This window comes from Seriola lalandi, unplaced genomic scaffold (genome assembly GCF_002814215.2).
Source record: "Seriola lalandi dorsalis isolate HSWRI2012SDOR001 ecotype SW California unplaced genomic scaffold, Sedor1 jcf7180002054505, whole genome shotgun sequence".
Classification (NCBI taxonomy): Eukaryota; Metazoa; Chordata; class Actinopteri; order Carangiformes; family Carangidae; genus Seriola; species Seriola lalandi.
In genome coordinates this window covers 206,093-218,324 of record NW_019525058.1, presented here as the reverse complement: position 1 = coordinate 218,324, position 12,232 = coordinate 206,093, and the positions used below count along the sequence as shown (strand labels likewise).

The 12,232-nt window shown below is 42.8% G+C and overlaps 1 protein-coding gene across 1 annotated transcript; it reads right to left on the bottom strand.

Moving 5' to 3' along the window:
- Window positions 1-2,972: 2,972 nt before the first annotated feature.
- Window positions 2,973-11,475, bottom strand: tent5bb (terminal nucleotidyltransferase 5Bb). Its single transcript, XM_023413228.2, has 2 exons — window positions 10,938-11,475; window positions 2,973-4,712 (listed from the first exon to the last, which is right to left on the bottom strand). The coding sequence occupies exons 1-2, from the start codon at window positions 11,091-11,093 to the stop codon at window positions 3,687-3,689; spliced, it is 1,182 nt and encodes a 393-aa protein (XP_023268996.1). The 5' UTR covers window positions 11,094-11,475; the 3' UTR covers window positions 2,973-3,686.
- Between the last annotated feature and the right edge of the window lie 757 nt (window positions 11,476-12,232).

The following is a 12,232-nucleotide window of genomic DNA, read 5'->3' as shown; positions in this document are numbered from 1 at the left end:
ACCGTAATCTAATCGGCACAACACGCAAACCTACGGCATCCCTGAACAACATGCACACTGCGAAACATCAGACACAGATTACTCTTCACAGCAGACTGACACTGAACGGAGGGATGAAATGATAACAGGACCTTTTTGAGCATCAGTGTCTGTGGTGGGAGTCGAACCCACAAAGGCCCACCCACGTAGACTGGGGAGGACAAGGCGGGGGGGGGGGGATTTGAGAAGGCCAAGCTGTTGAGAGCTGGTGTGCACTGTGGAACAGTATGAACCACAGTGCTCACCGCAGTGTCAGATTTATCTGTGGTATTTGTCCAGGAAAAAAAACCTTCCCTTGCCTTAAATCTAAGGTACATGACTTAGAAAAATCCTTCAGCTACTCCCCGAGAAACTGTGTTGGTGCAGAAACAAGAAACAACCTTGTCGGCATAAAGCCACAAACCACAAACCTTCAAAGCATCTGGATTCGTCCATGATTAATTAACTCAAGTCACATTTTATGTAAAAACAAGACCAATAGTCAAACAGCCATGTCAGCCAGTCTTTGAGACTGGACAGCACAGAAGCAATAGAACTGAATGCTAACGCTAGCATGCTAGCATTCTCACACAATGTCAATGTTAATGTTATCAGGTGCACAGTGAGGTAAAAATGTGGTTATTAGAACTAAACACAAGTACAGCTGAGGCTGATAAATGACAATAGTTTTGAGGTAATTGCTCATAAACCAAAGGAGAGGATAAACTGAAATTTTGATCTGATGACGGTTCTAAGTGGAAAGCCAGGGGATGACCTAATTCATCTTGTGAGGAACATGACTCCTTGTACCAAATTTAATCCAGAGCTTTAAATCTGACCCAAACGAATCCAACCTACTGGTGACAAAAACGCACAGATTTACACTCTGGATTTAGGAGGTAGATTTGTAAGTAAGTAATGTTTGGAAAATGTCGCATACAACTGCCATTAATTAAAATAATAATAATATCTTTTGGCAGTCCAAGATGATGAAGCATATACTCTCATCCTAAGTGACATCTTCCTTCATAAGAGTCCTGATCATCGATCAGCGCTAAAGAAATATTGAAGCATTACGAGTGGTGAATATCAAATATGTATAGATTATGTTCCTCAACTCATACCATTGTGGACGCCAAGGTAAAGTCATGGAAATCCACTTCATAGTTGTTGAGACATTTAACTCAAAACTACAAATGTCAACCTCATGGTGGCGCTAGAGAAAACGTCAGAGAATCACCAAAGTCATGAAGGGTTCATCATCTGGAAACCATGAATACATGTGCCAAAAATTTTGTGCAATCAAGTAGATGCTGACATGTTTCACCAGATATTTTTGTAATTTTGACCAGCTTGTGGTGCTAAATGAAAAGAAAGGGGATCACCAAGATCATTAGGGTTCATCCTCTGGGGACCACTGATAACCGCACTAAAGGTCATGGCAATGCATCCAATAGTTGCTGAGACATTTCATACAAAAAAACAAAAAAGTCAACTCATGGTGCTCCTGGAGGAAGAGTGAAAGATTGATCCTCTGGGGACCATGAATATCTTTGCCAAAGTAGAAGTAGAAGTTTACATGTTTCACCAGCTTGTGGTGCTAAATGAAAAGAAAGGGGATCACCAAGATAATCTGGATTTATCCTCTGGTTACCAGAGTGTCAAACTCATAGAAGCACTAGGGTGAAAGTCAGAGAATAACCAATAGTAGCTGGATTGATCCTCTGGGGACCATGAATGAACAAATGTCCATCACAATCCATTAAGTAGTTGTTGAGATATTCCAGTTTGGACCAAAGAATTTGTTGCAACAGATGAATAGATCAACAAATCAGAGCCACAAGACTTCATCGAGATTAAACTTGAGCTAATTAACCTTCAAAACATTGACAACTTGCTGTAGTTTGTTAATTATTATTATACACTTCCAGAGATGCACCTCACAGCGCTCTGGGTTGACTCTTGAGGTCCGGTCCCCAGTCGCAGGAATCACTGGTTTGTTAAAGATAAGACAAGCGCCGCCTCAGTCACGACGCTAATACGTGTTTATTCCAGTGGAAATCTCCAGGGGCGTTCTGTGTTTCCTTAAGTGTTTCTGTAGCAGTGTGCAGACGAGTCTGACAGCTAACCCAGCGAGGAAATTTTCCCTCGTCGCATTTATATCTCGCCCCCTTAATCACTCCGACAGACGCTTTGCTTCCAAATTAACTTTTATAAAGAAATCAGTTGAGTGCTTCACTCAAGTGTTCCAGCACTTGCTTTGTGGCCAAGTGCTTTCTGTCTCCGTCAGACGGAGGCAACAGTAAACAGGTGTGTCCCAGCAACATGCCATTTCATGCTCTACTAAATCTCAAGAAATCATCCCCCATGCAAAAGTAATTAGGATAAAAAACGGGAGGAATGTTGGTCTAAGCGGGGAATGAAATGTTGAACTGTTTTGATCATTCAGGAAGTGAAGTGCTGGAATTGCATCATTACTTTCGCTGAAAAGCCAGCAGTCCCGTTTCACCACCTGGTCCTCAGCTGCCCCCTCAGAGCTCAACTCATCAAAGACAAGCGACGGCGATCTCCCCCGTCCGAACGGAGCCGAGGAAACCCCTGGTCGGATGCACAAGTGGAAGGAAATGGCTAATGTATAGGCTCGGGCTCAGGGGACTCTCGAGCTTGAACAAGTAAGTGTTTGTTTCCAGTCAGTCAGTGTCTGGCTGACAGAGCACAGACAACACACTGTGGAGCTTGTGTGTGATTGAGAAAGATAGTGAAAGATAGATAATGAAAAAGATCTTTAGAGACACGGAAAGTGAGACAGTCAGATACAGAGAATAGAGATAGAGTAGGCATTCATGACGCACATCCCCGGAATAATGTGAGTCCAACTGGAGCACATCAAAATAGCTTGTCCTCATCTTGTGAGCGTCAGGGGGAAGTGTAAAGAAAGACCAATGTACCACATCTTTACATTTTTGTCATTTTTTAATGATTTAAAAACAAATACCCTGACCCTTGATATAGAAATGTACAGTAACCTGAAAAAAGTTTCAAAAAACAGTTCTTACAATGCAACTTGTATAAAGACATTGGTCAGTTTCAGGCACTTGGAACCACATACAGTTCTTTGTTTTTGTCATGCTACACAAGAAAGTATTTCTTTGGTCCTCTTTTTCCCCTCTCAATCAGGTCAGATGAAACCACAGACAGAACAAAAAAAAAATCAAAACAAAAAAAACAGCTCTCTGTTTCGTTTCGTACCAAGTATTTACATTTCGTTAAAGACACGAATCACAAGCCTCCATCAGATAAGAAAGAGAAGTAACAAAGTTCCTCCGTCACATATCAACCCTTCATATTTGTCCATGCATGTCCACACTGGTTATGAAATGACAACAGAATTAAAAAAAAATAAGGTATAATTATAATGGCTCGAATGAGAATTTTTTTTTTTTTTTTTTACAGCAGTATTAATCAATATAATTTAGTGGAATGGTTTTGATATAAGATTTGGCAAAAAAAACAAAAAAACAAAGATAGATTAATTCCTTTCCGTCCACATTGGGCCTTAAAAACAAAAAGCCACATTGCTACAGAGGTACCGAGCACGCTAATAAATGCTCAGCTTACATCAACGTAAAGTTAAAACGGAAAGCTCTCCAGACATCCTAAGACATTGCTCAGCTGCAAGGCAGCCACGTTTGATAAGAGTTACTGCACGTGGCGATGGGTGACTGAACTTGTGCCACGTAGTAATTGCTGAAGTTGACGTCTCTGACATAGGGAGCGGGCTGGTAGTAGCAGGTGATGTTGGCCAGAGCTGGGATAGCGTTCTGTTCGGCCATTACGCGCAGCGCCAGGGCGGAAATAAGCGCCAGCGTCTGCCGGCGCTCGTGGCCCATCAGACACACCGTGCTCTCGTCCACCACTCGCCTCAGCGTCACCAGGTACTCGTAGCGCTTGTGCTCCATGCCCGCAAAGTGGTTCTGCAGATACGCCTCCAGTTTCCTCTGCTGCTCACCTATGTCGGGGAAGTCGATGAAGAAGCGCGAGCACATGTAGCGCTGCATCTGTTTCATCTGAGCCTCGGAGGACGGCCGGAAGCCGCGCACCAGCAGGTGGCAGTACTTCAGCAGCCCGCCGCCTCTGATCTCTTCTGGGCTGCGGGTGGCGATAGTCTTGGAGCAAAGGTGACCCAGAGCTTCCTCAAAGTCTCCGTACATGCTCTCCCCCTGCACTGTTGGGTGGAAGGTCTCAGACATGGCCGTCTCCGAGCAGCGGTCAAACAGCAGCAACGAGTCCAGAGTGATCTGGAAGGAGTCGACGCTGAACTCAAACTGCCTTCGCAGGGAGTCCACAAACTTTAGTTCCACGTTCTTGCCGGTGTTGTTGGACAGCGAGATGAGGCTCCAGCGGTCCGTCTCATTGCAAACTTTCACCAGTTTCTGCACATACGCCTCCTTCAGGGCGAGGGCTGTGATTCGCTCCCTGCACACTCCCTCGGGCAAGAAGTCCACCAGGCAGTCCAGCACCACGTCTTTCACCAGCCGGAAGGTTTTGTCATCAGTTCGATTCAGGCCAAAGATCAGGTCCAGGTCTTTGTAGCCAAGGCCGTTGTCCTGGTGCAGCACGTGGCTGGCTGCCGAGCCGTTCAGCTTGACATCACGTACCACCACGCCTCGCTCCTCCAGTCGAGCCCTGACCACCTGAAAGATACAGAGAAAGGGAGGGAAAGCTGAGTTATGGGTATCCACAAAACAGATAAGAGGCTGACACAGAAAACACAAGTTCGTACATGCAAAAAGAAAAAATAAAAAAAAGCTGCTATCTCCTTTAAAATAAAAATAAAAAGCTTAAAATAAAACAATCTGATGTGCTGCCATTTGAATATAAAGCAAAATTTACAAGTTTGTTATGAATGAAAAACCTTGATAGAGTAATAAAAGATTTGCAGCTGCAGGATTTGTAGCATATTTTGAATATTTCATCGCATGAAGGGAAAGCCAGGTGAGGCCAGTGGCAGATTCCTGAAGCAGGTAGGCTTTCAGTGTATTGCTAGAGGACACTGTTGACAAAGTGGTTGCTAAGAGGTCCACCACTCAGAGAATGGTATCGTCATCCATAACCGATCTTGTTTCCTGAGGCGCCCTACATTCTGTGCAGTGACTTGTACTGAGTTGAGAGGCTGATAGAGCAGACTTACTGTACAATGTATATATGTTAACATCAGCACAACAGAGATAAGCTGTGTAAAAGGACAAGTCGGTGCCTGTCTGCTGTAAGAGACTTCTAAATTTTAAAAAAAGCTGTGAACTGTTAAACTTGTGGCCTGTATTGAGAAAATATGATCTCCCCCTCTGCTGTCCTATAAACACTCTTTGGCAAGGAAAAGGGTTTATCTGGTTATTGGAACACACACCGTGCATACACTGATGCGATACTTGGGAAAAGTGCTGAGCTACAGACAGCTGAGATGTTTATGCTTCCTGTCTGTTGCATCGGTCAAACGACACTAAACAATAAGTCCATAACACAGCTGTCCGCTCGAAGACGCACTCGCTGAGCCATCGGGATCGGCTGTTGGCTGTCAATCCATGTAGACGGACATCCAGGTAATCCTATCAGAATTTAAACTTCATAAATTTATCCGATAAATCTCTCTTTAATAACAGTTACAAAGGATTCTGATGGACTACTTTGTGGTGCAGAATGTTATTTTTCTTGCATATTTTGTTGTGATTGTCAGTTTTTTCAGCAGTTAAGGATGTTACTGCGGCCAGAAAATACACAAAATTAGGGGAAGTCAAATGAGTAATGTACTTTTTATGTTGCAATTCATTTTCGTTTTTCCCTCCCTTTGACTTCACCTGCTGTAATCTCCTCAGGTTTCTGCTTTCGTGGATAACAGCCAACTGTTTCCACTGCGTTTCAGATAAAAATGATTTTAAATGAATGAGTTCAACATTTTTGGAAAATGTTCACATTCGCTTTCTTTCCAAGAATCCCATAAGACGACAGATTTTATGTCCGTGCGTCAGGCAGCGAGCTGGACTCTAGCGCGTTTAGCCGAGCTTAACACGAGGGGAAACAACGAGCTTAACTCTGTCCAAAATATTTAAGAAAAAACTCCTGAAAATGTCTCTAAAGCTCATATTTACATGCTGTATCTGGTTGTTTAGAAATTTGGATTTAGAGTCACTTATCTGTTGGATGTTGTAGCTACCTAGCTAGAAATGCTGCCCATTAGTACAAGATGAATAAACTATTGTTTGCTAATAAATAGTTACAGAATACAACTCGCCCTGAATTTCAGAATTTATGTTTGTGTAGGGATTTATAAAATGATAAACAATCTTCCCTTAGCTTCCAGTGTTTATGGCTAGCTCGGCTAACACTTCTGATTCAGAGCACAAAGGTTACGATGATAAATACGTTTATCCGCCAGTTCTCTGTCACATAAACCCAGCGAGAGACAAAAACACTTAAAGTATATTAGCAGTTAGCTATTTATATTGAACTTTGTAACCGAGCTTTAGCAAAGAGAACATATGATTTCAGACTCCAAATGAGAAAAAAGGGTCATTTGCTTTGTAGAGTGAAAACACACATGGCTTCACAGGGTCAGTGGACAAACTGCGGAGGGGGAATCCAGCAAAGGGAAACCCACAGCAGTATTTGCTCTGACCTCAGACTTAAACAGTTGGTCCGAGTTAACAGCACGCCGTAATCTGCCTGTCGGGGGGGGGGGGGGGGGGGGGGGGGTCCTTGAAAGAAACGTATGAGGAAGCCCAGCTCTACCACCACCCCCCCACCATGCCCGTTCTTCAGCACTCATAAAATCGGCTAGTACATTTCCCACATGACGCACCAGCACCTGGTGAGCCGAGCGAGAGGGAGACACTTCCGCTGACGTTCGAGCAGAAAAGCCTTGTATAAAAAAAAAAAAAAAAAAAAAAAAGAGCCGCAAACACACCAGGCTGTCTGGTGTTGACAACGCCTTGGCGACACATAACAGTCTCTCCACTTGCCTTCTCCAGTCTCAATAGTTTCCTTGAGTATTTCATTTAAGCTGTGGCCTGAATGTGTTTTTATTATAGCAGTTTGAAATGACCCAGCCATTTACCAGCCCATAGTCCCCCGGACGCCAATAAGAGCTCCAGGCAGCGAGTCAGATCGAGCCTTCTGCCAAGGAAATGGCGACAGCGAATGAGAAGTTACGAGTCCCTGACCTTCGCATCCACTCCAAAACTAACCCCGCCATTCAGTCGTACAGTAGCTTGGGGCAGCGGGAGATGATGATGATGATGATGATGATGATGGTTTTTCCTCCGATTTGAAAAGCTTCCTTGAATTTCCTATTCACGGGTGGTCACTTCACCTGAGTGAGTCACGGGCCGTTTCTCTTCTACCTGATGGATGTTTACAGTGGAGGGTTTGTTCATCTGCTTAAAGGGTTCACAGACATTTTATTGTCCCAGACCCTTCAAACTTTATTTGATAGGATTCTTAAAGTAAGTATGGTAAGAACAAATAAATTGAGTCCTTATAATACCAATTTATATGTATGAATTTAATGTAAAAAATGTCTGTTGCTGTATGTTTTATTCTACAAAAATCACCCAATATAAACCACCCTCTCATCTTTTTCTTTTCATATTTGATTTATTCAGTTAAATGATGAATTATATCTGTCACAAATTGTACTTCCTGATGAGAAGGTCTGAATGATGCTTCAAAGGAGGACACTAAATCAGATTTATTTTCCTTGGTCTAAGAGAACAAATATAAAGCCTACAAATACTCATCAAACAGCGTTAGCCACTTTGGCACTATTAAACACAGAGACTCCGCTTTAACTTAATCCAACTGAAGAGATACCATCAGTGCCGTCCAAACTTTTTTGCTCCCCAAGAAGCACGAAGATTAATAAATCATTACCCAACAATCTAAACTGTGTGTGTTTCCCAGGTTACCCTCTCTGGGGACCCCAGGAAGCATGTGGTGTCTTCATGTTGCTCAATCTCACAACAATAGCCCGGTGAGGAGTCGGTTTACAGTCTGGCGAGGGCCACGGCGGAGTCAGGCGACTGGCTTTCACTGACCACAGTGATACGTTGTCAAGCCTGACCCACAAGCCCAGTGTTATTACAGGCACTAATCCACCCCTCACTTTTCTGCTCCAAGTCCAGGCGACTTCGCTGCCATCCAGGAAAGTGGAGTATTACTCTCAGTTTAAAATAAATAAATAAATAAATAAAAGATCACAATGGTGGGGGGGTGGGTGGCACCTATCTCAAATATGTACCGTAGACACAACAGTTTAGTTTGAATACGATACCCTGCAGAGCTGGAATAATATTGGTGGCCAACAAAAACACACTGCCCCCCCCACGAACCCACACAACAAATTACATAAGCTATGACACACGCATCGGATATCTGCGTTTATCATCATGTGGTACGATGCTACCAGGTACGGCCTGCTATGGTCGCCCTATTACCCAGACTGTGGGCTGATGACTGTCAACATTAAATGAAGTCAGGGAGTGCCAGTATCGGTAAAACTTTTCCTTCCCTCGCTCCCATGGCTCACTCACAACCAGACCACAAACAGATGTTATTTAAATGTGGCCCTGAGACAAACCCGCCATTGAGAGGGGCTCCTCTGACCCTCTGGGAGTGTGATCCGGTGGTCACCTCACCCCAGGATGTGACGGCTCTGAAGTCGTCTCTATCTGTCTCAGGTAGACAGCTCTGTCTGGTGCGTGGGCTAAAAATAAATGACATTAAAAGGAGCAGACTTGGTGGTGGTGCTTGGTTTTGCATGTTTTAGCCAATTTACCATGAATCATGGATACCCCACATTACTGTCAACCATTTTCCAAAACATTTCATAGTGGTTTAGATCACTCAGCGTGTGTTTTTTTTTTGTTTTTTTCCTCCTTTCCAGGCAGCCACTGGTTTCCATTCATGTCCATATGGTATGAAGATCAATTTGCAGAAACCTGAAAGCTGCCTGACATATTCCATGACAGTGAACATGGCATCTGCTTTTATTTTTGTCAAAAATAATACCTTCGCTGCAGCGTGACACGGCAGACATCTCACATCAGTCTACACTTACAGGTGCAGTATTTAAAACAGCATGCTTCAAAAATATGGTCAATGAGAAGTGTAAAGTAAATGTTATTTGTAGTAAATGTGCTACGTGCTTTGCTATATCGTTAGCATAAGCACCAGACAGAGGTATAGCTGAGACATATGGATTGTTTTAATCACTGTCAGCTCGCATTATCTTAAACCTGACACGAGATGTTGTATAACCTCTGAAGTTGAATGGTTATTTCAAATGAATAGAATACAAATAATTAAATCAAATATATATATATATGTGTTTTATGCACCTTTTCAAACGTAGCTTCTTTTCTTTTCATAACGCATTAGCATAAGGCATTAGCGCTAGCACCGCTAATTCAAACTTCACCAACAGTTAAAGTTACAAATGTTCGGGTTTCATACAGAAAAACCATCTCTGGATCACTAAAGTGTTCATGTTTGTACTTTGGGGGTTAAGCTATACATCCAACATGCTAACGTGTTAGCACTCAGCTACTGGGGGGGCAGAGGAAAACACACTGGTGCCTCTCATCAGACACCGGCTGAGCAGTGGGGCTAACTGGTCTTTAAAAAGTGCTCTGGCTCGTGGAAAGAAAAATGTTTGGGGTCCCTCTTGTCTACTGGATTGTGTAATGAAGAAAAAGACATTAGCGGAGACATTCAATGCAGATGGAAGGGGCCTCCCTGATTATAGAGGACCTTGAAATGCTGTGTGTGTCTGAGGGTCTTTTCTTCCCCACAGGGCCACCACAGAAAATGTGAATCACTCAAGTGAAACCTAAACCTGGATTACAGGCAAAGACATTTAAATATTGTAAAGGAAAATTGCAGCCCAGGCTCTTCTCCTATACGTCTCATTCCTAGTAAATTCACTGGAGTCATTATCTCTCCCTCGTTTTCACGAGAGCTGTGAAAAAAAAAAAAAAAAAAAAGACTTAAGGAGCAGAAGCATTCGTGAGCTAGTGGAAAACTGTAGTCATGGTGTTAGATCATCCCCACTCTTATGTCTGTGAGTGAGAGTGATCAAATGTCTTTTTAAGTGTAATCAGCTCTGCCACAAATCCCCACCACTGCACAAATATAATTCTGTAAAAGTGCGTGTCAACACACGAAGCCGAGACGAGCAAAGGGGGATTTTAATCGTCATTGTTAGAGCAACAAGTGGATTTACTTTATTTTCTTTTTGGAAATCTGACATCTACTGAAAAGTGTCCATCTTATATGTACACATACATTTTTATTTCTATTTAAAAAGTTATTCATGTGACAAATGTGGAAAACTACATCAATGCGGAGACATTATGTCACATTTTATGGAAGTAGCTTCAATTGATGTGGGAAATTTTCAAGAAGAAAGTGTCTAGTGCAACACTCCACAGATTGTGTGTGTGTGTGTGTGTGTGTGTGTGTGTCTATGTGTGTTTGCTTAGGTGGGGGTGGAGGATTACTGTAAAGCTATTTTTTCCCACTTTTTTAATTAACATGACACTTGTGATATTCAAACTGTTTCTTATACTGAATCAACAGAAATCAAAAAGCAGCATGTATTAAAAATGTATCTCGCCCGGGGAAGTATTCTAATAAAAGAAGTTATAGCTGATCACCCACTAAGACAAACTAATAGAAGTTACACTATTTCTTGCATTAAAAAAAGTAAATTTTTTGCTCGTGTTAATGGTTTTAAGTTTGTTTGAGTGAGTTAATCCACGTTTTATTCCTCTACTCCATCACTACTGTCATGTTGGCTCCTGCGGACTTAATTCAGAGGGGTAATGTGAATATTAAAAAGGTAACTGAATGGACCGTGGTCTCACCTGGACGATCTGCCGGGGCTGCACGGACAGCGTGGGGAAGTTTCCGCGGCCGTGGATCGGGACGCTCTCTCCCAGGATGGAGTCCAAACGCCGCACCTGATCCCAAGACAGCACGCTGACCCGCCGACTCTGCTCCGAGGTATCACCGGAGGACATGACGACCGGACTCAACGGAATGTCCAGAGAATGTGTCTTTAGGTCTGTTTGTTCTTTTCTGTGAGCGGCAGCAGCAGCGGCGGAGGAAGCGGCAGCGGCGGCGGCGGCGGCGGCAGGAGAGCAGGTGATGATAGGATGACTGTGGATGAGGCGGAAAAAACGCAGACAAGCACCGGCGCGTCTTTCTCCGGCTCCTTCTTCTCAAACCTCCAAAAAAAAAAAGAATGCAACAAAGCGACGGGAAAGTTTTGTAGAAATGTCTCACATGTCCACAACAGAAACTTGGAGTCCCTCCTCTGCCTCTGTCCCTCTCTGTCTCCACTGACTCTCTGTTCAGATTAGAGCCGCCTCTGGGTTTTTACCGAGCTGGGATTAACGCGAGCCTCCCCATTGGCTGGACAGAGACTGAACGCTTCAACATACAGAAGACTACAATCAGCCTATACACACACACACACACACACACACACACACACACACACACACGCACGCACACACACACACTTACTTCCCATGCGTCAGATGGAAGGTTCAAGAACTGTAGGAAATATGGTAATTACTAGTTAGACGCAATTAAAAGACGCTTCTTCTCTTAAACTGAGCACGTGAAGTTCCAGCTGTGCCGGTTGCTCCCTACATCTGCTCTAATGTGTTATATAGCCGATAGGAGAAATGTTTTAAATATATATATGTGCTATTTGTTATTTATTAAAGTTTATTAAAGTTAAAAAAAAAAAAGATATATAAATATTTTATTTGTATAAAAGTCTTCAGGACGGCATGTCTGTGGTTTGATCACATCTGACTGACAGAAGCACAAACTCACAGCTGTTATTACAGAGTTATGAGAGTATCACATATTCTATTTCAGCCTTTACTTGTAAGATTTACTCTAGTTTATTTATTTATTTAATGAATTAATAGGGATGAAGCAATTTAACATGAAGCATGAACAACTTTTGTCCCTAGTTGGGCTTTTGAATGTACAGTGTAATTAAAAAATATACCATATATATAATTATTTATATACAGAGAGAGAGAGAGAGAGAGCAAGATAGAGAGAGAGAGAAGGAAAATAGTTAGGTTTTAGTGAATATGACCATTTATATAAACACACAAATCACTGCATTGTTATTGAT

What these genes read in the sequence shown, in the direction of transcription:
- tent5bb (XM_023413228.2), bottom strand. Translation starts at nt 11,093, where the DNA reads ATGTCCTCCGGTGATACCTCGGAGCAGAGTCGGCGGGTCAGCGTGCTG. An exon ending in AGCCCCGGCAGATCGTCCAG is followed by an intron (nt 4,713 to 10,937) that starts GTGAGACCACGG and finishes TGTATCTTTCAG; the next exon opens with GTGGTCAGGGCTCGACTGGA.